Source organism: Nilaparvata lugens, chromosome 5, assembly GCF_014356525.2.
Source record: "Nilaparvata lugens isolate BPH chromosome 5, ASM1435652v1, whole genome shotgun sequence".
Classification (NCBI taxonomy): domain Eukaryota; kingdom Metazoa; phylum Arthropoda; class Insecta; order Hemiptera; family Delphacidae; genus Nilaparvata; species Nilaparvata lugens.
Window position 1 is genome coordinate 5,225,969 of NC_052508.1, and position 23,611 is coordinate 5,249,579.

The 23,611-nt window shown below is 34.0% G+C and overlaps 1 protein-coding gene across 4 annotated transcripts in view; it reads right to left on the minus strand.

Moving 5' to 3' along the window:
• Positions 1 to 23,611, minus strand: part of LOC111050879 (TOM1-like protein 2) — a 48,778-nt gene that overhangs the window by 20,912 nt on the left and 4,255 nt on the right. For 3 of the 4 annotated variants that reach the window (XM_039429785.1, XM_039429784.1, XM_039429783.1), the window contains exons 2-6: positions 17,889 to 18,058; positions 12,843 to 12,933; positions 9,739 to 9,828; positions 1,360 to 1,550; positions 378 to 656 (exon numbers count right to left, since the gene is read on the minus strand). In XM_039429785.1, coding sequence (XP_039285719.1) covers positions 378 to 656; positions 1,360 to 1,550; positions 9,739 to 9,828; positions 12,843 to 12,933; positions 17,889 to 18,058 — 821 coding nt within the window. The remainder of the gene's footprint in view (positions 1 to 377; positions 657 to 1,359; positions 1,551 to 9,738; positions 9,829 to 12,842; positions 12,934 to 17,888; positions 18,059 to 23,611) is intronic. The other variant, XM_039429786.1, reaches the window with a different exon arrangement.

The following is a 23,611-nucleotide window of genomic DNA, read 5'->3' on the forward strand; positions in this document are numbered from 1 at the left end:
AATTATTTAAAAAAGAATAGACTAGAGTAACAAATAAAACAAAACTCAATCTGGAGAGAGGTATTATTATAAATAAAATAAAATAAACCAAATCAGGCAAACTAAAACGAAGGAAGTGAAACTAAAAACAATTAAATTGTTAATAAGTGTTTAAGTGTTAATTTATTAAAAAGTATTACATTTTAAGGTTAGTTCTGTTCATTAGACAACACACTTTACCTACTATTCTCAATTGTAGTGAAAACAGTTTACTCGATCAAGTAAGTAGAGTAGAGTTAGATCGGTAGAGTTAGTATGCCAGTTACTCGACCACTAACTCTACTAGTGAAAACCAGGCTTTATTTACTTTTTAATTGATTTATTGACTTTGCACTGACCTTGAGCAACTGTATATCACTGGGATGCTCCTTGCCAGGCGTGAGTTCGGTGAGCATTTCATTGAGAACGTTCATGTTGCCAGTGACGACATCCAACTCTTTGCGAAGTTTGGCCATCTGATCGGGCGCCAACTGTTGGGCTGCCGCCCTAGGCACAGGCACTGCATTGGGCTGCTGCTGATGTGTCATGTGAGGTGGAGCACTCACGCCTAGGGTGCCCTCCTGCTGGGCGACTAGCGCCGGCACCCCCACCGGTATGTCGGAGCCATCTGGTATGCTCTGCAATAACCAAACAACATATTCAATTGAAATCAAATCAAATTTTATTCACCAATTAACAATAGTTTTAAATGAAAATGAATAATATTCATCTATAATGAGCTTCGGTTAACGTGTGAGGTTCTTTGAACCGTTGGATCCTTGAATTCGTCCCTTCAAAAACATTACATCTAATAAGAGAGAGTAGGGTTGTGTTTGTTCGTCAAAACATGTCAACTTGTGGATTGCATACCGGAAAACAGCAATGATTTAGATGTCCAAATTTTGCACATACAGTATTTACTTACTCCCAGGGCCATCTATATCTAAGTTGACATGTGGCCGCACCAACAAACTGTCTCCACGTAGTTCGCTCCTCAGCATCTCTTTCTGTCGCTCCAAGTCTCTCCATGTTAGTGACAGAACACTAATTAATTTTAACTTTTAGAATTTTGCACATAGATTCTAAAATTATCAATCTCGTGCACCTCGAAGCCCAAATTTCAATTTTCCTTCTAGAATATTCAGAATTAATTTTCAAATTTCATTCATGGGACATGAATACATACCATATGTTAATATATAAATATAATCTATAGAAACTCTTTGAAACAGATGGTTAAAATTCACAACTAGATTAATAACCAGTCCGATTTTGTCAGGTTGGCAAAATAACGTGGACCTAACAATAGACAACTTATTCGATTTTCTGAATGAGACTCACCCTCTGAGGCGTGTGTATTGGCGCCATAGCGTCCAAATCAGTTGGCGGGAACTCGATGCCCTTATTCTTAAGATCCTGATAGACCTGCACCACTCCATTCATCTCCGGCTGATTCTTGAACGCATCCGCCCAGCTCTGTATCAGACTCAACACCTTCTCCTGCACCGATGTGGGTGGGTCGTATTTGGGTCCTTAACACAACATTCAGCACAAGTTTAATATTACATTATGATAAGATAAGATGAGATAATATTTTTATTCAACACACTACACTTTACAATTTACAGTTGAATAACGTCAGGTTTTAATAAGTAACAATAATAAGTCTTAATAAGTTCACAATAAAAAACACATATGGCAGACAGTTATGAAGACTAGAGTAATTAAAAACTACGCTACCTTCTACCACCAAAATCCTTCACACTATAGTAGGCTTGTAAAACCAGGAATTTATTGACCGAGCGAAGTGAGGTCTAAGATTCAAGTCGACGGTTTGGCATTTCTCTATGTTTAAATGTTTAGATGTTTATATGTTTATATGTCTTTATGTTGCGCATTTACGGCGAAACGCGGTAATAGATTTTCATGAAATTTGACAGGTATGTTCCTTTTTAAATTGCGCATCGACGTATATACAAGGTTTTTTGGAAATTTTGCATTTCAAGGATAACATAAAAGGAAAAAGGAGCCTCCTTCATACGCCAATATTACCGTAAAAATCAGACTATAGAAATATTTATCATAAATCAGCTGTCTAGTGGACTATAATACTACCCGTTCAAAAACATCGAACATCTTAAAAATTGTATCTTTCCATCAACGTTGTAGACAGTTGCAGCCAGACCTGATAACAGCGCTCACACTCACATTCCGGGACGACAAGTCACGGTACGATATAGGACAGAAAGCTCTATGTTTATTTAGGATTTTTTCTAGACATTTTTAATTGATAAATTATTTATTATTTTTTGAGAAAACATAACAACAGGTCAATCTAACTCACTGAGCGCGAGGTCTACTGTTCACAGAACTACTAGTACACTTTACTCTTGAAAATTTTGATATCTGACACGGACTGCAGCTCGGTAGGTAAATTGTTGAACAACTTAGCTCCAATATGAGAGGGCATTTTCTCGTACAGCTGCAATCGGTGTTGTCTCAAAGACAGTTCAAATTAACAAGTTTTTAAAGCATCCAATCTACAACAGCTGATGATGCAATGAAACAATATGTCAACGTCGAAACCAAGGCCCAGTTCCTATAGTGAGGCCTACGTTATAATGGCAGTGGAGAAAGATAGCAGAACAGCGCCGCCGATCCTCTGTCTTGTCAATTCCTTCTAGACTGTAGCTGATACAGGTTTATTGATGTAATATTATCTGTTCATTCTCGTTTAAAATAATCAATTATATTTTATTAAGCAATAAATTATATTTTTCAATAATTTCATAATTAATATGAAATATTTTGATAGTTGATTATTAATTCTACATTGTTAAAAGACGATTTGGCAACAGAGCAAAGCGAGAAAGAGATAGCGCTATCCGATTTGTTGAATGATAAACAAGGATTGTAATACCATTGCTGATCTAACACTGCCAATACTAGTAGTTCTGTGAACAGTAGACCTCACGCAGTTTTCTCATCCACAAGTATTTTATGTCACTTGTTCTAGTTGATTCAGTTGAATCACAATTCACAGTTGAATCATAAATTACTCTTAAAAACTGTCATTTGTTTTCTCCAAGATCAAGAACTCACTTATGTTAATAAACTCAGTTCACGTTTGAATTTTTATCCCATATGATAATTTATCCAGTTCCGTGATAATCTTTCCATCTCATAAAAAATATTTCTCAACTATTTTAAAATTATTCTTTTTTCAATCAAGAATATTATAATTTCTTCAGCATTATTTAGTTCATTTAATCATTTTTTATTTTATTTTCAATCACCTATTAAATTTGTTTTTCAAATGTGAGAATATTGATACTGATGGGCACGCACAATAGAAAATATTGAAACCCTACCTAGACACAGACATACACTACTATTATATCTTTGAAAATAATTATAGAGAGATTATGAAGACGTTGTAATTGAATCAGAAGATAAACATTGAGAGAATGAATCTAAGTGGGGTTTCACACCAAAGCTGGGCCGGGCCGTGCCGCGCCGAGCGGAATCCGCTTGCGTGCTAACTATGCAGGATAGTTAATAGTAAAAATTATATATTAAATAGCTTACCGTTCTTCAAGAACAGTAATTGTTGTCGAAAAAATTACAATTGTTTGGCAACTACAAAGAGCATGATTCATTATTAATATTTGTTGTTTCAAAAATAGCTTCAGTATATTTTTTCACAGCCAGTCTGAGTCTCTTATTCCAAGAAATTCACATCTTGAATTTGGGTTAGGATTTAGTCGGGAGCATTCAAATCAACGACGGGCCGAGCCGAGCGGATTTGTGCAGTCAGCTTGACGGCCAAGCGGATTCTGCCTTCTTTCAGTTTAGTTCGATCTTCCCACGTAGTGAGTTGCGCAGTATTATGTATTTTTAACTTGAAAAATGTCTTGAAAAGCGAATCGGCTCGGCCCGGCCCGGCCCAGATTTGGTGTGAAATCCGCCTAAGAACGTGATAAAAAGATGAATATAACAAAATGTGTCACCATGGTAGATTACATAATAATTATAATAGAGGATAAGACAACCACACATGTATAATAATAATAATTATTAATAATAATGTTGATTATTAATAATTGGTTATTGATTATTAATAATAATTATTCTTCCCAGGAGTATCTAAGACATTCCTAGGATGAAGACCTAGTTTTCTTGATCAATAATGTTATCCTTCCTTATCCAATTGCAAACATATAGTGATAAATAATAATAAATTGTCTGAATTGAAGCACTATTGAATTTTAAAATCAACATTGATCAACAGTTCTATGGTCTCTTAAGCTGCGTTTACACCAAAGTTATTAACAAAATGTTTATTTTTCCATCCTTAAAGATTCTATTAGATTAAACTGAGCTTGACAAACAAATATGCGCATCATGTGTATGATATAGTATATTTCGCACCTAGAGCAGAAAATGGGATTTTCCCGGCTCGAAATCGGGTTTCAAGTCCGAGGCCGTAGGCCGAGGACTAGAAAAGATTGAGAGGCGGAAAAACATTTTTGCCCGTGGTGAGAACGATATTTTTCGCCACACTACAGGTATTGCTGACAAAATAAATAAAGAATACAAAATAAAGAATACTCGTTATCGTACCTATCTCTTGATTTTAGTGGTAGAAGATTTGCAGTCAGGATTTCAGGTTCTTTTAAAAATCACTTGGAATATCACGGGCGTCGTCATCTTCAAGCATTTTTGTAAATTCGGAATGCGCTAATCAACAATAAATAATTGAATAAAAATGGTTGCGAAGCGAATGCTGAATTAGTTTGATTCGAAACTCGAACTGAAATCATGACGACTTCAGATGAAGAAAGTTGACACTCGCCCGAACTAGCGGCCCTATCTACGTACTTCCATGTTAGCAGCGGCTGGAAAGAGTACTCTTTCTGGCCTAGGCCGGAAAAGAAACCTGTTTCTTACGTCAGACGAGAGTCGTCTGCAAACAAGGTCTTTCAGATCTACGTAGCGACTGGAAAACAGCTGCTTTCTGTGCAGTGTGGCGAAAAGTTATATTCAATCTAATACAACCTATAAGGACGGAAAAAAACATTATGTTGATAACTCTGGTGTAAACGCAGCTTTACCGTGTGAAACTTTAAAGAGTTATCTCACTTGTCTGTCATTCAACACAATAACTGATACATGCAAGGAGTAAACATAATTCAAATTTACAATATACAAGCATAAAAATAGTGCAACTTTGCGCAACTGAATGAAAAATAAGAGTGTTTTTACACATAAAAACGGCAGTGTTCTGTGGCAAGCCATTTAAAATCTTGGTAGCATTCAAACTAGTCGCTAAAATAGGGTATCTACAGAATATAGAATAGAGTATGGATAAGATTGCTATCTAAGCTATTTGAAATTGTCTCGGAGATCTAAAAAATAGTGTTACATATTAACATCATAATCATAAAAAATATGGCGTTCATAGAATTGGCTAACTCAGAACTCGCTGACTCCATGTTAAACTGCCGTATGAATCAAAACTGCTCTGATCGGTGTAGTATTGATTCATATGTTTAGTTTAACATGGAGTCAGCGAGTTCCGAGTAAGCCAATTCTATCAACCCAAAATATGATACATTTAGGGCCGGTTTCCGAGCTCGGGATTTAGCAAAGTTCTAGACTTTGAACAGCTGGAGTCAGAAAATTTGCTTTCCGAAACGGGGCGTGGTCGTAGTCCACATTTAAATTAAATTTCGAAAAATTTTGATATTGTAATTATGAAATGAAATTAATAAATAACCGACAGTAGTATGTGCAAGCACTAAACTGAATAGACAGGTTTTCTATCAGAATGATACAATCTTATTTCAGAAAGCCTAGTGTATTATTTGTTTATTGGTACAGGCACACTTGATTAAGAGCCGGTTTCCGAGCTTGGCATTTAGCTGAGTTCTACACTTTGAACAGCTGTAGTCAGAAAATTTGCTTTCCGAAACGGGGCGTGGTCGCAGTCCACGTTTAAATTAGATTTCGAAAAACTAGAAAATTAAACACAAAATAAAGAGAAAATAGTGTAAAGTTTCATCTATTTTAAATTATTTAGGAATGTTTCATTTCGTCAAGGAAAAACGTTTCCAATTATAGAAATGAGAAAGTAAAGTTTATAATTGTTGTGACAGCTGTTAATTTAGTTTGACACATGTTAAATATGTTTTTATCCAAGACAAATAAAGTTCAGTTTTGTGTTTATGGCTCTTAAGTATTGAAGCATACCTTCAATAATAAAAACTGCGCCCCGTTTCGAAAAGCCAATTTTCTGACTCCAGCTGTTTAAAGTCCAAAACTTAGCTGAATCCCGTGCTCGGAAACCGGCCCTTAGGGTTAAGTGGTGAGCTTTTTTAAAACTTGGTTAAATTCAAGCGGATGGTCATGAAAAACCAGAAAGTAGTGTAACACACTAACTCATTGAAAAACTAAATATGGGGAAAACTGGTTTCTATTGATTAACCATTTACAATCTTAGCTACTTATAATCCAACCATAAATATGTAATATGTATTTACATGAATCAAACACATGCACTCGTGGGATTGGGTTCACAGTGTACATAAATACACAATCTACTCTAAGAACACTTCACTTCTATGGGCTACTTTTGTACAAATTAATAAAAACAATATAAAAAACTTGTAGTACCCTTTATTATTAAAAACTTTGAAATATTTCAACTAGTTTCGACCATGAATTGGGTTATTTTCAAGTTGAAATCAAAAAGACAAGTTATGGTCGAAACATTTTCAAGTTTTTAATAATAAAGGGTATTACAAGTTTTTTATATTGTTTTTATTAATTTGTACAATCTACTCTATTTACAAAAATAGATACGTTAGTAGTTTGGTTGAAAGTAAACTGTTTCAATTGAACTCTAATTCGTCGAGCAAAATATATAGCCTATTATGAATGGAGGAGTATACATAATTGTAGAGTTTCTCTACAAAAGTGACTATCTCCAAAAACGTAATTTCTCAGGAGATGCAAAAAATGATTATGACATCCCAGACGTTTTGTCAGAAATCAAGCTATCCGAGATCAACTTGATAATGGAAATAGTCATGTTTGTCATATACTGAATCGAACACGGAAAAAGTACGTTTTGTTGAGAATCATTCAGTTTTTCTAGAAGGAAATAGTCATTTTTGTAAAAAATCGCCATTTTCAACATGACTTTTCTTAGGGAAATCGTCAGTTTTGTGAGAAACTAATAGCAAATTCGGATTCGCCGTCAAAAATTCTATAGAGCTGGATTTAAACCTCAAAAAACATAATTTTGGAGATAGTTTTCACTTCTGTAGAAAATCTCTACAATTATTAATAGAATAGTATAATGGAAACACGTTTAGAAGAAGATCGGATTCTTATATTACCTGCAAATAGTAGGCACATAATATACTAATGCTACTAGGCCTTGCTACTACAGTGAGGTACACGTTATAATGGGGCAGTGTTTGATTAGCAATGGTATTGCCATCCTTGTCTATCATTCAACAAAGCTGATAGCGCTATCTCTTTCCAACTCTGCTCTGTTGCTAGATCGTCTTTTAACAATGTAGGATTAATAATTAATTAACAAGATATCTCATCTTATTTATGAAAATTCATTATGAAATTATTGAAAAATATAATTTCTTGCTTAATAAAAAATAATTTATTGTTTTATACAAGAATGAACAGTCGAACATCGATAAACCTGTATCAGCTACCGTCTATAGAAGGCATTGACAAGACAGAGGGTCGGCAACGTTGTTCTCCTACCTTTCTCCACTGCCATTATAACGTGGACCTCATTATAGTGATACTGCTAGCTGTACTATTTCTGTACTTTTGTAATAAAATTTGAGAGAAAATACTTTAAATAATGTGATTTGAATAATGCAGTCTATAACCAACCTAGAAACCGAGTTAACAAATTAATTTTTCACTGTAATTAATTTTGGACATAAGTTATCTGTCAATAGATATTTTAACTTGGTGCATTGTGAATAATTCTTGATGTTGGTAATTGAAAATGTAACTTTAGCCCAAACCTGGAGTGGAATCCTCAATTCGCCATTGTTGTATAAAGTAGGAATAAACAAGAATAATAATATATGAGTTATTATACTGAATTATACTCTGTTTTAGTAAGTTTATCCTTACGATAATCCGTTTTTTCCTAGTTAATGCCATGTCTGTCATAAAATTTACCTGAATTGTATATGTATATAAATAAAATGTTTGTATAGCTCAAGAATAGATAAATAAATGATCAACCGACAGTTTAAAAAAACATCGGAACTGAAAAAAGATCAGAATTAAAACTAAATGAATTCTTAAAACTCAAATCTTCTCCAAAATTCCACCTCGTCTTTTCTTAGACCTTATTATTCCTAAAATACAAATCTTTTCTTCTTCATAAATAATACAATCTCTCCTAAATTAAAGACGATTATAAATTGAATTAGGGCCGGTTTCCATGCTCGAGATTTAGCTAAGTTCTAGACTTCAAACAGCTGGAGTCGGAAAATTGGCTTTCCGAAACGGGGCGTAGTCGCAGTTTTTATGATAACCTTATTTTCTCATTTCTATAATCTGAAAAGTTTTTCCTTGACGAAATGAAACATTCCTAAATAATCCCAAATAGTTGAAATTTTACACAATTTTCTCTTTATTTTATTTAGTGTTCAATTTTCTAGATTTTCAAAATTTAATTTAAACGTGGACTGCGACTACGCTCTGTTTCGGAAAGCCAATTTTCTCCAGCTATTCAAAGTCTAGAATGTAGCCAAGTCCCGAGCTCGAAAACCGGCTCTTAGTCTAAATTGAAGACGATATTCGAGTATAAATCAATAACAAATAACTGAAAATGTAATTCTAAGACTTCAAATACATTCAGTTATAAGGTAAACACCCCACTCATTTTTTACAATAATCATGAATTACTCAAGATCAGAATAGATTAGATTATCATTATTATAAATCCGTTTAGAGTTCTACAGAAACGTCAACTACAATTTTCAACTGGATATTCAGTAAACTAGTCAAGTTTAAAGTCTTAATCTGTTTGAAGTTCTACAGAAACGTCAACTACAATTTTCAACTGGATATTTAGTAAACTAGTCAAGTAGGACATGCGAAAGGATATCGGCAAAGGTTTAAGGATGAAATCAGCCTCTATTAAAAGTAAATAAAAATGGAATCAGGATGAGAAATCAAAAATATTTTGAAATAAGGATAAATATAAGCAGATTGAGGAAAATAATAAGCAGTCAAGGAAATTATCAATTAGAGAACGCGAGGTGAGGTATAACAAGATTTACCCAAAACAACTACAAAAAATAATCGAGACCAAATTTCTTACACACAAGATTTTAAATGGCCAACAACAAAACGAAAAAGTTGATAAATTCTAGCAAATTTTCAAGAACTTTACCAAATTTCCATGTCAAGGATTCTAGCAAATAATTCAGAATTTAACAAGATTCATAAATCAAGGATACTAGAAGTGTTTTAGAATGTCAACGAATTTCCATGTCAAGGATTCTAGCAAATAATTCAGAATTTAACAAGATTCATAGATCAAGGATAGAAATGTTTTAGAATTTCAACGTCAAGGATACTAGCAAATGGTTCAAAATTCACAAATCAAGGATTCAGAGTACAAAAAAATGTTCAATTGAAGGTTTGAATAGAGTGATAGCCTACCCTTTTCGACAGGCAAACGGGCAGATATTGAATTAGAGAAGGATTGCAAGGGGGAGGGAAGAGATTCGAGCCAAGACGGTGAAGAGGGCTCTGCGAACAAAAAACAATCTATCAAAAACAAAGAAAGAGAAAAGAAAAAACTACAAACTGAAAACAAAATTTGTTATAGTCTGCATGAAACAAAATTATACCTTTCGGTCTACGTGAAACCTTATCTAAATTCGGGAGAGGAATAGCACAAGGTTACCTTATTTTTCCTCTCCCTATCATTTCGATGATGTATTAATGAATGAAGAATAAATATTGAAATGAGATGATTTTATCAATACATGTGGTTTATTATCTATTCAAACTGTTAGTATTCCTATCAATGTTTCTCTATTTCAAGCAATGAATCTCAGTATAGAGCTTGGTAAAGCTAAAATACCGGGTGTTTCAAAAAGAATGACCCAATTTTGAACAGTTATATTTATTTTAAAAAATGGTGCACACAAACCAATTATTCTACATCAAATTACTCACAGAAGTATCGAGATAATGATGATGTATTATGAGTGTTCTATGTGCCCTCCTTTTGAGGCTCGGACAACATCTGAACGGTAGCGAAATTCATCCTAGACTGTTCGCAAGATGTCTGTCTCCTCGGACTGTAGCTACTGCATTAGTTATCCTGGTTTTTAGCTCCTCAATATCAAGTGGAACATAAACACGACCTTTAACGTTTTTCCTCCCTTAGCACTTGATATTGAGGTGCTAAAAACCAGGATAACTACTGCAGTAGCTACAGTCCGAGAAGACAGACATCTTGCGGACAGTCTGGGATAAATTTTGCTACCGTCTAGATGTTGTCCACGTTATAATGGCAGTGGAGAAAGATAGGGGAAAACCCCAAAGACCTTAAAGATACCTCTTGGGAACAACGTTGCCGATCCCCTGTCTTGTCAATGCCATCTATAGACGGTAGCTGATACAGGTTTATTGATGTAATATTAACTGTTCATTCCCGTTTAAAATGATCAATTATATTTTATTAAGCGAGAAATTATATTTTTCAATAATTTCATAATTTAGATTAAATATTTTGTTAATTTAATATTCTACATTGTTAAAAGATGATCTGGCAACAGACCAAAGCAAGAAAGAGATACCGCTTTGTAGAATGATAGACAAGGATAGCAATATCATTATTAAACAAACACTGCCATTATAACGAGGACCTCACTATAGTAAACTGAAAGCTTAAACATCGAGCAAAAGAATATTTATAGGGTGGGTGAAGCCATACGATTTGCCATTTGCTGTTGGAAAAATCACTATAGTCTAACGTAGTACAGTATCTCTTTTCATTCTCATTGATTTTTCTGTTGTGATAAATTCACATAATTTATTGATAATAGCTAGTATTCTTCAACTCTAATTGCATTAATATGGTGCACTTTTTACAATAACCAGTACAGAATCTGCATGCTACTATAATGTACAAAAGTTCAACAAATTTTGTAATTATCAGTGTTAATTAATTGGAATAATTAGAGACATGGGACATGTTGCACAAAAGCCTGTAGAATTTTAATCAATCTCTGAATTATTCCATTATAAAAATCTAATTAATTAATCATTATTGATTATCAAGTATTGTAAGAATTATGAGTAAAAGTGGACCAACTATAATGTCAATCTTCAATTTTTAAACATCATTTGTTAATTAATCATGATCAGATGCTACAAGAACCAATCAGAGAAGCCTTCTTTTCAAAAAAGTCTTCTCTGATTGGTTCTCGTAGCATTCAATCATGATTAAAATGTAACAGGCTTTTGTGCAACCGGAGCACAATCTCATATTAATTCTTAGGCAAAATGTAATGTTTGACAAAAAAAATCACAAACGAACGAGAGTCATAGGTAGTTCGTAGTTCATAGATATCAAGTTATAAACTTGGATGAAAGTGATATCTTTCATGGAAAAGCTTGGTTGTTTTGAAAAAATGCCATATTAACATGATCTGTGAGGAAAAGGATACTGACAAAACGAAATAGTCTATCAATGAGTGTAGGCCTAGTTGTCAATTGTTTTTCAATGAATAAAATTGGATTTAGTACTAACTTTCAATTTCATCATCCTCCATACGATTTCAAAACGTTTGACAAAATTGAATGAGTAGAAACATTGAAGAAAACCTATCAATACATCCAAGACTCATAAACCGAACTATAAAAGCATTTTTACAGAGCTTCAGTGTTGTTTAGGGTGACACAGAATAACGGGAACTTATGAAAGCGCCATAAACCATTAGTGGGAAGGGGAAAGATTATTTTATTCAAGCTAATGTAAAGTTCAAGACTTGCCATTTGAGAATTATTAATAACATCTATCACTTTTTGACGATTACTTCTTCAAGATGTCTTCCTCCTGCACGAATACACTCTTGAAATCTGTGTTGAGATTCCTGAACGATTGCTGCAACATTTCAGCTGGGATATTGTTAATTTAATTTTGAATTGTCTGTTATATGATTCAAATTTCAAGTTGTGAAAACGTTTGATTTGAGATAGCTCCAAAATCAGAAAATCGCAGGTGGACAGATCATGGGACCAGGAAACGCAGATGTTGCAGCGATCAATGAGGAATCGTCAACACAGATTTCAAGAGTGTATTAGTTCAGGGGGAAGCCATCTTAAAGAAGTAATTGTCAAAAAGTGATAGATGTTATTAATAATTCTCAAATGGCAAGTCTTGAACTTTACATTAGTTTGAATAAAATCATTTTTGCCCTTCCCACTAATGTTTTATGGCGTTTTTAAAAGTTCCCGTTATTATGTGTCACCCTGTATTTTACAGAATATCATATAAATTTAAATTATTATGACTACAAGTAAGTCATACAATGATTCTATCAAAGTCAGATCTTCACTTTTTCGGAAATTTATGGCACTATCCCAACAGAAACCAACCCGTTCCTACAATTTGGAAATATTCAGAAACTTTCCGCCAAAATATTTGTGAATTCATGATGCCATTCCATGCAAAAACATTGATTAGCATTGCATAATTTCCATGCAGTGAAAAAACTTTACATTTTTTGAAGATTGGAAAATACACTCACCAATCAGCTTAACAAGTTCTTGAATGAACTCTTTATTACAAACGAGTACGTGAAATCGCTTTCCACAGTTTTTCACGCACGTTTCCAGAACCTAGAAACAAGAACATTAAAAAATACATAATGGAGGTAATATATATTTTGTAATATAACTTTTTTTTCTGTGTATTGGTAGAGGTGATTCTGAGGTACATCCATGTTAAATAATTAAGTGACAGGCAAAGATGGCTATGATCGACTATAGATTGACACTAAAATCAGGTACTAACTTTATAACATGAATCTCATTATAGGACTAATTTTTGTATACTTTATAATTCGATTTTCTGATGAATAAAATATAGAGTTGGCTACGCACAGTCAAATATGTTTGAATGATAGCAAATCAATGTTAATCAGGTGAGGACCTGGCCGTCCTATCTCCCAATATTAAAACCACGCTACGCAATCTGTCCTGTTCACACCAGCGTAGCTTAAATTTCAACACTGGAAGATGGGACAGCTACGTCTTTTAAAAACGTATTTCTAGCTTCACGGCCTTATAAATACGAAAGAAATATGTTATAGACATATCTGGGTGTGTGATGACCTTTATGCCGCATCCACACTGTTTGTATATCATGTGATGTTACTTAATCCCATGATAACTGTTTGATAATATAATAAGTTGTTTACTGAGTTTAGTTTGTTATCTGTTGTAATTATTCATAATAGTTATTTATCCTGTGATATGTATTTGAAGTTGAGTAGTAGTAGAGAGGAATTAAAATTCCTAACTCCGCCTAGTAAAGATTTTTTTTCATTCCATTCCATTTCATTTATTCTTCTATTCTATAAATGATGAAATGTTGTTTTTTTATTCTATTTGCAATAAGATTTTGTTTCTTTAGGTGGATATTCGTTGCCGATACGTTTGCTGTTGTATGTTCCATATCCAGAAACACAGAATTGGAGATGATGGGAAGGAATTGAAGTCTTCACCAGGTACTTTTTCATATAAAAAACTGAGAGTTTTGGTGTAAAATATACACTTATAGTAGCAGGAACCTTCCTGCTTGCAACAACCCCTTTAGAAGGATAGAAACTGAATACATTCTCTTCTTCTGGAATGGGTTGGAGAGGCACAATTTCGAAATTGATGGGACAGCAATCTTCGCTCTCTATATTAAAGGTTTCACATTTAGATGTTCCATTGTATACTGGGTTAAACATTATTTTTCTGACTGACAGTTTTAATCTCGGCAGAGTTATGAACAACTCCAAATCATAAACCTGATCAAGATGTCCATCAAGATAACAGAAATTTTTCCAACTTCCTTCCTTTCTCTGCTAAGTCTGGGTCCACTCAGCTCCTCAGCCAGAGTTGATGGTGGGGAAACAGGTATATCCTCCAATAAATTCTCAATTTCTCCGATTCCATTTGTTATTTGCAAAGTTAAGACCATCTCTAGTGTTTCTCCACTGATCAATTTGATTCGGCGATCTAGGCTATTTAACTTCACTCCATTCTGACGAAGCTCAATCTTGAAAGGCTCTTCAGTCTCAATTGAAACATTCGTTGAAACAGTGCTCTGGTTTTGCCACATGAATTGCCTCGTCTGTTTGTAAGTTTTCGAATTCCACAGGTCTTCGCCTCTCACAAAGAACTGTAGCATGCTTTCATTCTCATCATACAGCAGAACCAGCTTGGGTTTATCCACGTTTATTTTCACAAGTAGATGAGCCGTTTCCACTGCCGCCATCTTGCTTTGGTCCCAATCTCGATGTTTCGGCTCAAACTCGGGATCCGGGAACACACAGCCGACCAGGACAGCGTTCAGAGATAGTGGCGGCGTTTCTGCATTGTCAGCATCAAATTCCACGCCCCGAGGGTTCACATTCAAGGTCAGGGTTCGCAATGCCACATGCCAGTTCAGCGAGACGTATACCAATGAAGATTCAAGACAAATTTAAAGAAAAACTTGATGATTTGATAACCATGAAAATTATTGAAAAGGTTGAGGAGCCCGTTGAATGGGTTTCAAATGCTGTGATAGTAGAGAACGTAGAGAAAGAGTTACAATCCCAACAATACAGGATATTCATCCTCGTCTAGCAAATAAAGAGTACTACAGCGTTCTTGACATAAAAGATGGATTTTATCACATACTCCTTGATGAACAATCTGCTAAATATTGCAATTTTAGCACTATATTTAGAACTTATAGATTTTTACGTTCTCCTTTTGGCTTATGTAATTTACCAGAATTGTTTCACAAATGTGTTTCAAAGTATTTTGAAGATATTCCAGGAGTAGTGGTTTATTTCGATGATATTTGCATTGCTTCAAACAGCAAAGAAAAACATGACGAGACAGTGAAACAGGTCTTGGAACGAGCGAGGAAATTAAACATCAAATTTAATTTCAAAAAATTTCAATATCGCGTACCTGAAGTGAAGTATTTAGGAATGCTGTTTAATAAATCAGGAATGCTTCCTGATCCCGGAAAAATAAAGGTTATTAATGATCTCCCCGACCCAACAAATCTGTTGGGGATGGTCAACTATTTGAGAATGTTCATCCCAAATATGTCACAAATAGTGTCACCATTGAGAGAATTATTGAAGAAAGACGTCCCTTGGTGTTGGACAGAGATTCATGTAAATGCAATCAATAACATTAAAAAGGTTCTTACAAGTGACAAGGTCATTGCTCCCTTTGATTATAAGATTCCAGTTTAAATCCAATGTGATGCATCACAAGACGCTTTAGGATGCTGTTTACTACAGAACAACAAGCCAATTTATTTCTCATCACGATCTATGAACTCTTCTGAATGTGAATATGCCCAAATTGAGAAGGAACTCCTTGCTATTGTATTTGCTTGTGATAAATTTCACACCTATCTCTACGGTCATGATGAATTGACTATATATACTATCATATGCCATTAGTTTCAATAATGAAGAAACCATTAAACAACATACAGAATAACAGAATTCGTCGATTGAGACTAAAACTAATGCCTTACCGCTTTAGCCTCCAGTACTTACCTGGGAAAAACATGTATATTGCTGATTATTTGTCAAGGTGCGGTGTAAGAACTAAAGAAAAAGTTGATTTGAGCATGGCGGATGGATATGGTTCATTGTGTTACTGAGAATGGCGAAGTTGAATTTTCAGAGAAACGCTTGAATGAATTTGTAACAGAAACACAGAATGATGATGTTCTTCGGAAAGTTATAGTTTATTGTGAAAATAATAATATTGCTGATGGAGGAGAACTAAGGCATTTTTTCAAAATAAAAAATGAAATACAATTTAGCAAGGGTCTATTGTATTATAATTCAAGGATTATTATACCCAAGAATTTGAGAGATTTTATTTTGAATAGGCTCCATGAAACGCACTTAGGAGAAACAAAAATGAACAGCATTGCCTCAAAATTTTATTATTGGCCAGGAATAAGAGCAAACATAAAAAATCTGGCTGAATCCTGCACGCTTTGCCAAAAATATAGAAGGTCCAATGTAAGAATGCCAATGCTTTCTCATGAAATACCCGATTTTCCATTTTTAAAAATTGGAGTGGATATAGCTGAAGTAAAAGGAATAGCTTTTCTCATAGTTGTGGATTATTATTCAAGGTGGCTTGAAATAACAAAAATGAACAGTAAGACAAGTTCGGCTGTTAAATCTATTTTATCCCAGTTATTTGGCAGGTTTGGAATTCCGCAGATTATAATAGCTGATAATAATCCGTTTGGCTCCCAAGAAATGATACAGTTCGCAAAGGAGTGGGATTTTAAAATTATTACAATAAGTCCTCGTTATTCTCAGTCTAACTGCTTAGCTGAAAAGGGGGTGGACATAGCAAAGACTATGATAAGAAAGTGTGCTGAAAGCAAACCGATTTAAACTTGAGTTTGCTTGACTATCGGAATAGTTGTGTTGCGGGTTTCAATTATTCTCCTGCTCAGTTAATGTTTGGTCGAATGATAAGAACAAAGTTCCCTTATCCTCAAGATAGTTTGAAACTTCATAAACTTCCTCGGGAAGAGATAGCAGTGCAAATGAAGAACCATAAATTTCAACAGAAAGAAACATACGATAAGCAGTCACGGAAACATGTTTCTTATTTCAAAGAAAATCAGCCCATTTATATCCAATATTGGAGAACAAAATTATGGGAGCCTGGAGTAGTTATTAATGAAGCTGATGCCCCACGGTCCTATGTGGTGAAGTCCAATAGTGGAAGAATATTAAGAAGAAATGAGAGGTTTTTAAGAAGAAGATGAAATCAAAGGAAAGGTTGAAAAAGAAAATGTTTGAGAGAGTAAAAGGGGAAGATGTTTGTATATCATGTGATGTTACTTAATCACATGATAACTGTTTGATAATATAATAAGTTGTTTACTGAGTTTAGTTTGTTATCTACGTAAATAAAGACGGTTGCTTCAAATGGCTAAGAATTTATTAAGATATTTAAACACACACACTCTCCCAATGCGTACAATTGAATACGAAAGAAATACGTTATAGACATATTTCTATTTGGGTGTGTGATGACCTTTATGCCTCATCCACACTCTCGCCCAATACGTACAAATGACGACGAGCGCCAGAGTGTGGATGACTGCTTTGCCGGCGCAAATAATAATAATAAAATTAAATAATTTAAAGTAATAATTGCCAAGTTTAACATCGCCGAATTGGCAAGCCACTGGGCCAACGTGTGTATATTTTCAAGTTCTGAGAGTTTATTGAATGTAATAATTTTATTATATTCAGTTTTTAATCAAATCAAATTCAAAATTTCTAGTTTATTCATTTCTGGACTAATCGATTCAAGTGGATAGCATAACCTATAATTTTTATTCATTCATAACTCTACATTATCATTCATCCCATCATCATCATCACCTAGGCTTGAAATAAAGAAAGTTGCCTTTGTAAAATAATAAATAAATAGATAATGAATAGGCATTAGCCGGTTTTTTTTTTTATTTCTAATAATTCAATGATTATATGTATTTTTATCATCGATGAATAAATAAATAGAGTACTTACAGTCAACGTGTACATAACGACAGTGTGATTTTTGCCGACATTCTGCTGAAGTCTCTTCCTAAGCGCCTTAACGGCATCCTTATGTCCATCTTCTGTCTCGTTTATGATGTCGCAGATCTCAATGTTCAGAGCCCAATTCTCGGACGCTAGGCTGCCGTCTGTTGCTTGTTCTACAACAAATAAATTGCAAACATTGTAAATTTCATGATTTTGAAAGACTTTCGATAATTTCAACATACAGTGTCTGTATAATAAGTAACCGGACTGACCTCAGGAAATTTTTTATGGCCAAAATATGTACAATTTTTCTTTAAAAAAATCCTGAAAGTAGTCCCCATTGGAGTCGATAACACGCTGATACCGGATTTTTCAATCCCTGAACGCTCCCTGGAAGTCGGCAACCTCTATGCTGTCTAGAGCCCTCGTCGTAGCACGTTGAACGTTTTCCAGGGTCCAAAACCGCGTCCCCTTAAGTTGTCTCTTGATCTTGGGGAACAAAAAGAAGTCCGGTGGTGCCATATCCGGGCTGTAAGGAGGATGTGGCAACGTTACCGTCGACTGTTTGGCCAACTGCTCGGTGACGAGCAGGCAGGTGTGCGACGGAGCATTGTCGTGATGTAGGATCCACGAATGGGCAATCTCCGGACGGACTCGATAAACCCGGGCGGTTAGTCGACGGAGCACCTCTCTGTAGTACTGGCCGTTTACAGTTTGGTCGGGTGGCACAAACTCTTTGTGAACGGCCAGTACTACAGAGAGGTGCTCCGTCGACTAACCGCCCGGGTTCATCGAGTCCGTCCGGGAGCTCTACGTGCTACGGGAACGTGCTACGACTAGGGCTCTAGACAGCATAGAGATTGCCGACTTCCAGGGAGCGTTCAGGGATTGAAAAATCCGGTATGAGCGTGTTATCGACTCCAATGGGGACTACTTTGAAGATTTCTGAAGAAAAATTGTACATATTTTGCCAATAAAAAATTTCCTGAGGTCAGTCCGGTTACTTATTATACAGACCCTGTATATTATATTTATTTTGACTGTTTATATATTCATATACAAGAGAATTTTAGTGCCCTACTTTACAATGTATAAGATTATTTGGATAATCTATTATATTAATATCAATAACTAGCAGGTAACCCATGCTAAAATTTTGGAACTAAAAAGGCCTATACACCATGGAATCTCTTCTTATTCTAAATTTTATAGTTTTTTCAAAGTTTTTAATTTTCCAACTATTTGCAATTCAATTTAGAAGTATGGTTTTAATTTAAAAATGATTTTTGTGAGTTTTGAATTGTAAATTGAGTGTGTAGGTAATAGAACAATATTATGAAGTGACACACATAACCTCTAGCTACATTTGGACTGTTGTATAAATTGGAATTGGAACCGTTTTGGGGGTAAGGCCCGCCGCAAAGTAGACCCACGCCGCTACAATCCACACCGTGAGATGTTTTGTAAACCATTGCTAGGCTTCTCAATACATCTGTGTAATGCATGCAATGAATAATCCACTTGTCAGCTGATTGATTATGAATAATTCTATAGCAATGGTTTACAAAACATCCCACGGCGTGGATTGTAGTGGCGTGGGTCTATTTTGCGGCGGGCCTAAGCCTGTGGTACGTTTCTGTAAGTTGAGTAATTTTGAATTATTAAATAAATAAGTAATATTTGCACTAGTCTGAGAACAATTTTATCTATTATTATACTCTTTATTGTATTTCATTACACATTTATATTTTGAAAATAGAGATTTTATTTTAGTACAACAGTTTTATAAGAGCTAACACATTTTCATACAACAATATCTCAGCCACCGAATAAATTCCGATACCTCACAGACTTAAAAATCTATATATTGATTGCAAAATTTGAACTAACAAATAGATAACTCGTATTCATGTACACATTCTTGTTCAATAGAAAAAACAATGTAACGTCATGAGAGCTGAGGTGAACGACCTTTGAATTAACAGTGATGCTAGGTACTTGATATTATGTAGTGCATGGAATACAATACCGAACTACTCTACTCATCTTACAAGAGTTGATCAAAGTCTTCACCCAATACATTATTTATTTGTATCGACTTTGATTTCAGTGGAGAAGTCTTACAAGTTTAGAAATAATTTATTTACATTCCCAATCATTCATAGTTGAGAATGATATTGAATTTATCAATGTATAAATAAATACAGCGAAGGATTTATAAGCATTTAAAGTGAGATTCAATACAAACTGTAAGCAATGATTGAGAATTTATGATTTTATAAATTAAGCTACTGTACTTCAAAGTACGCAAAATTATAAAATTTCACTTCATAAAATGTCAGAAATATTTAAGCTTTTGAGAGCATAAATTGAAGACTGCTCCAACCCTTCTAGATTCGGGAGAGGAATAGCACAAGGTTACCTTATTTTTTCTCTCCCTATCATTTTGATGATGTAATTATTGTCTGAATCAATAAAGAATAAAGAATGAATTAAGGACTGAAAATTTTGTGAAGTGATCAACAACAAGACTTAACCTATTTCGGACTATGTATTATCTAAATTTGGGAGAGGAATAGCACAAGGTTACCTTATTTTTTCTCTCCCTATCATTTTGATGATGTACTTATTGCCTGAATCAATGAAGAATAAAGATTTGATCTTTATATACAATTATAAAAATATACAGTTATATACAATAATGACTTAAATTATATACAATTTGGAAAAAATGTTATTCATCTAGATAGTATAATATCATAGATAAAAGATAGCGTAAGAAGATATCCCATGGTATAGGGTGTTTATGTTCCAATTTTCAATGTTAACTCAAGCCGATAGTCCTAGCAGTTGTTTTTGGTGAAGCTATAATTATGACGTTGGTAGTCTCTCAAATTGTGCCGTTCATACACTATCACCCCAACAAAACAGTAAAAATTGACAATAATCGACAGTAATCGGCTTGAGATAACAGTAAAAGTTGCGACATAAATTCCCTATAACATGGGATATCTACTTACGCTATTGTTTCTCTATGGTTATATCTCACTTAAATCTGAGACCTCTTTATTCAACAATACTCTTAATACCTTACCAGATAAATCAAAAAATCTACATTGTGAAAATAATTATCGTTGTGTGAATATTTTCTATTTTAGTTATGATAATGTGAAATATTTCTTCTATGTTTAGTTTTGAAGCATCTAAATTTGAAAATCTACCTTGTGAAAATAATTAAGTACTGAAAATTCTGTAAAGTGAACAACTACAAGACTCAACCTATTCCGGACTATGTGTTATCTAAATTTGGGAGAGAAATAGCATAAGGTTACCTTATTTCTCTCCCTATCATTTTGATTATGTACTTATTGTATAAATGAATAAAGAATGAATTAAGGACTGAAAATTTTGTGAAGTGAAAAACTACAAGACTTAACCTATTTCGGACTATGTGTAACCTTATCTAAATTTGGGAGAGGAATAGCACAAGGTTGCATTATTTTCTCTCTCCCTATCATTTTGATGATGTACCTATTGTATGATTCAATAAAGAATTTTATTTTTCATTTCAGTGGTGAAACCAATGCTTAGGGCACAACAGTTCGGCAACAAAATACAATATTTGAAAAGGAATAGGCCTACATATAGAATCCTAATCTAATCATAAAATTGTCAAGAAAAGGAAAAATGTTTTATCTATACAATACAGTTGGAAAACAATAGAATATCTATAAATAGAATACAAAACATTGTTGTGTGAATACTAGATAAGAGTGATAATCATAATATATTAATCAGGAATGTTCAACAAGCCAGTATAATGAGTTTTTATCATCTGAATTATATTTATAGCTTCTCTTCTAATTACAGTGTGAGAAGAGATTCTAGTTTTTTTTAAGATACGATAAATATATTGTTCGCAAGATTTTTGTTTGTGAGGAGACTTGCAATATGTCCACCATGCCTGATAAATATTTTAGCCAACATGGGCCAGACTGTGAGATGATAACTAAATAATTATAATAAATGTGCGTATTGACACGATTTAAGTGGACATATAAAATGCTTGATTATGTATATTACTGGAGCATTTATTTATTTATTTATCACATTGTGTACAAATACTTAACATGAGGAAAGGCATAACAGGCTCATGAGTCTAAAATAAAAAAATCTAGAACAGTAGCTTAGTAATTAATCAATAAGTCTAAATTTTGAATGAAAGTAGACATTTTTGAGCTAAAAACTTCACACTTACAGAAAACTACTTAAAAAACCTATTTTGATCTCTCCTTCAGCAGAAGGATAATACGGCAACCTATATTCATGTTATACAGTAATATATAGTAATTTAAAAACTATGATATCTCTATACTTATAAAAGGCTAAGCCCCGACAGACTGAAATCACACCACAGTCCAAACTACTGAGCCTAAAAACTTGGAATTTTGCACGATTGTTTATGGTAGACTGAAAACATCCACTAAGAAAGGATTTTCAGAAATTTGCCCCCCTGAGGGAGCTGGGGCCCCTCCAAAATTTTGTACTTTTTAACCGCTCATTGCACAGCAAAGTCATGAGGAACTTTTTTGTTTAGCTACGAAAAAAAATTAGATCTATGTAGAAAAATCTCGATCAGGAGCACAGGGGGGTCTAGGAGAGGGCATTTTTCGAAAATTTTCATGTAAAATCACACTACAGCTCAAACTAATTGTCCTACAGACTTGAAACTTTGCACAAATATTCTTCAAACATGCTAGACGCGCACTAAGAACGGATTTCGAGATATTTTGCCTCTAAGGGTTCCAAAGGATGAAAAAGGATCCTATTAAGTAAGGTTATGAACATGGTAAGGTGAGTGCCATATGGAAATGAGATAATTTATTTATTGACATGTGATATTCTAACATATGTTGTAATCATTTGAAATAACAAAATAATATGATAGAAATTCAAAAAAGAACATCTGTTCTATTATTGCTTTTTACCTGATTCAAATCAACCTCAATAATATTGTTCTGATAATTGATGAATAATTATGTTTAATAATATTATTATTATTGATATATTTAAAGAATTGTTTCAATAATTAATTATTATCATTAATATAATAATAGTATTGTTTTGGTAATAAATGAATATTTTTATTTTCACAAACCCTGTATAATTTATAATGGTGAATGTGAAACAGCTGCATCAAAGAAATTATCTCAAAAACATATGTTTAGGAAAACCATAGTTTTGAGCTTCGTTTTCCTGATGCAATGTATAAGCCTACACGTGGCATGTATTATTAATTTTATTTTTCCTACAGTTACGTTGAAAAGTGGCCATTGCTGCACTGATTACAGAACGCAAAGAATCACTTTTTCGCCACACTTGGATGTAATGAGCTGGTTTACGTGCGTCATATGGAGGCCGAAAGTGATTGTTTTCCGACCAGGCCGGTAAAACTTTACGGCCCTAGGGCTGTAAAATGACCTTGAATAACAGCTGATCGTGTCCGATCTCACAAAAATCATAGAGAGATAATCTCATAACGACTGTAATAATCTATATAATTATGTATCGTGAATCGCGGTATTATGTCTATAATATATTTTATAAATTACTGTTTAATAATTTAATATTTATTATTGTGTTTTTGATATCAAACAATGAATACAATGGCTGCATTGTCCATTGTCAGAAAGGTATGTATCGCAAGTATTTAAAAGTGAAGAATC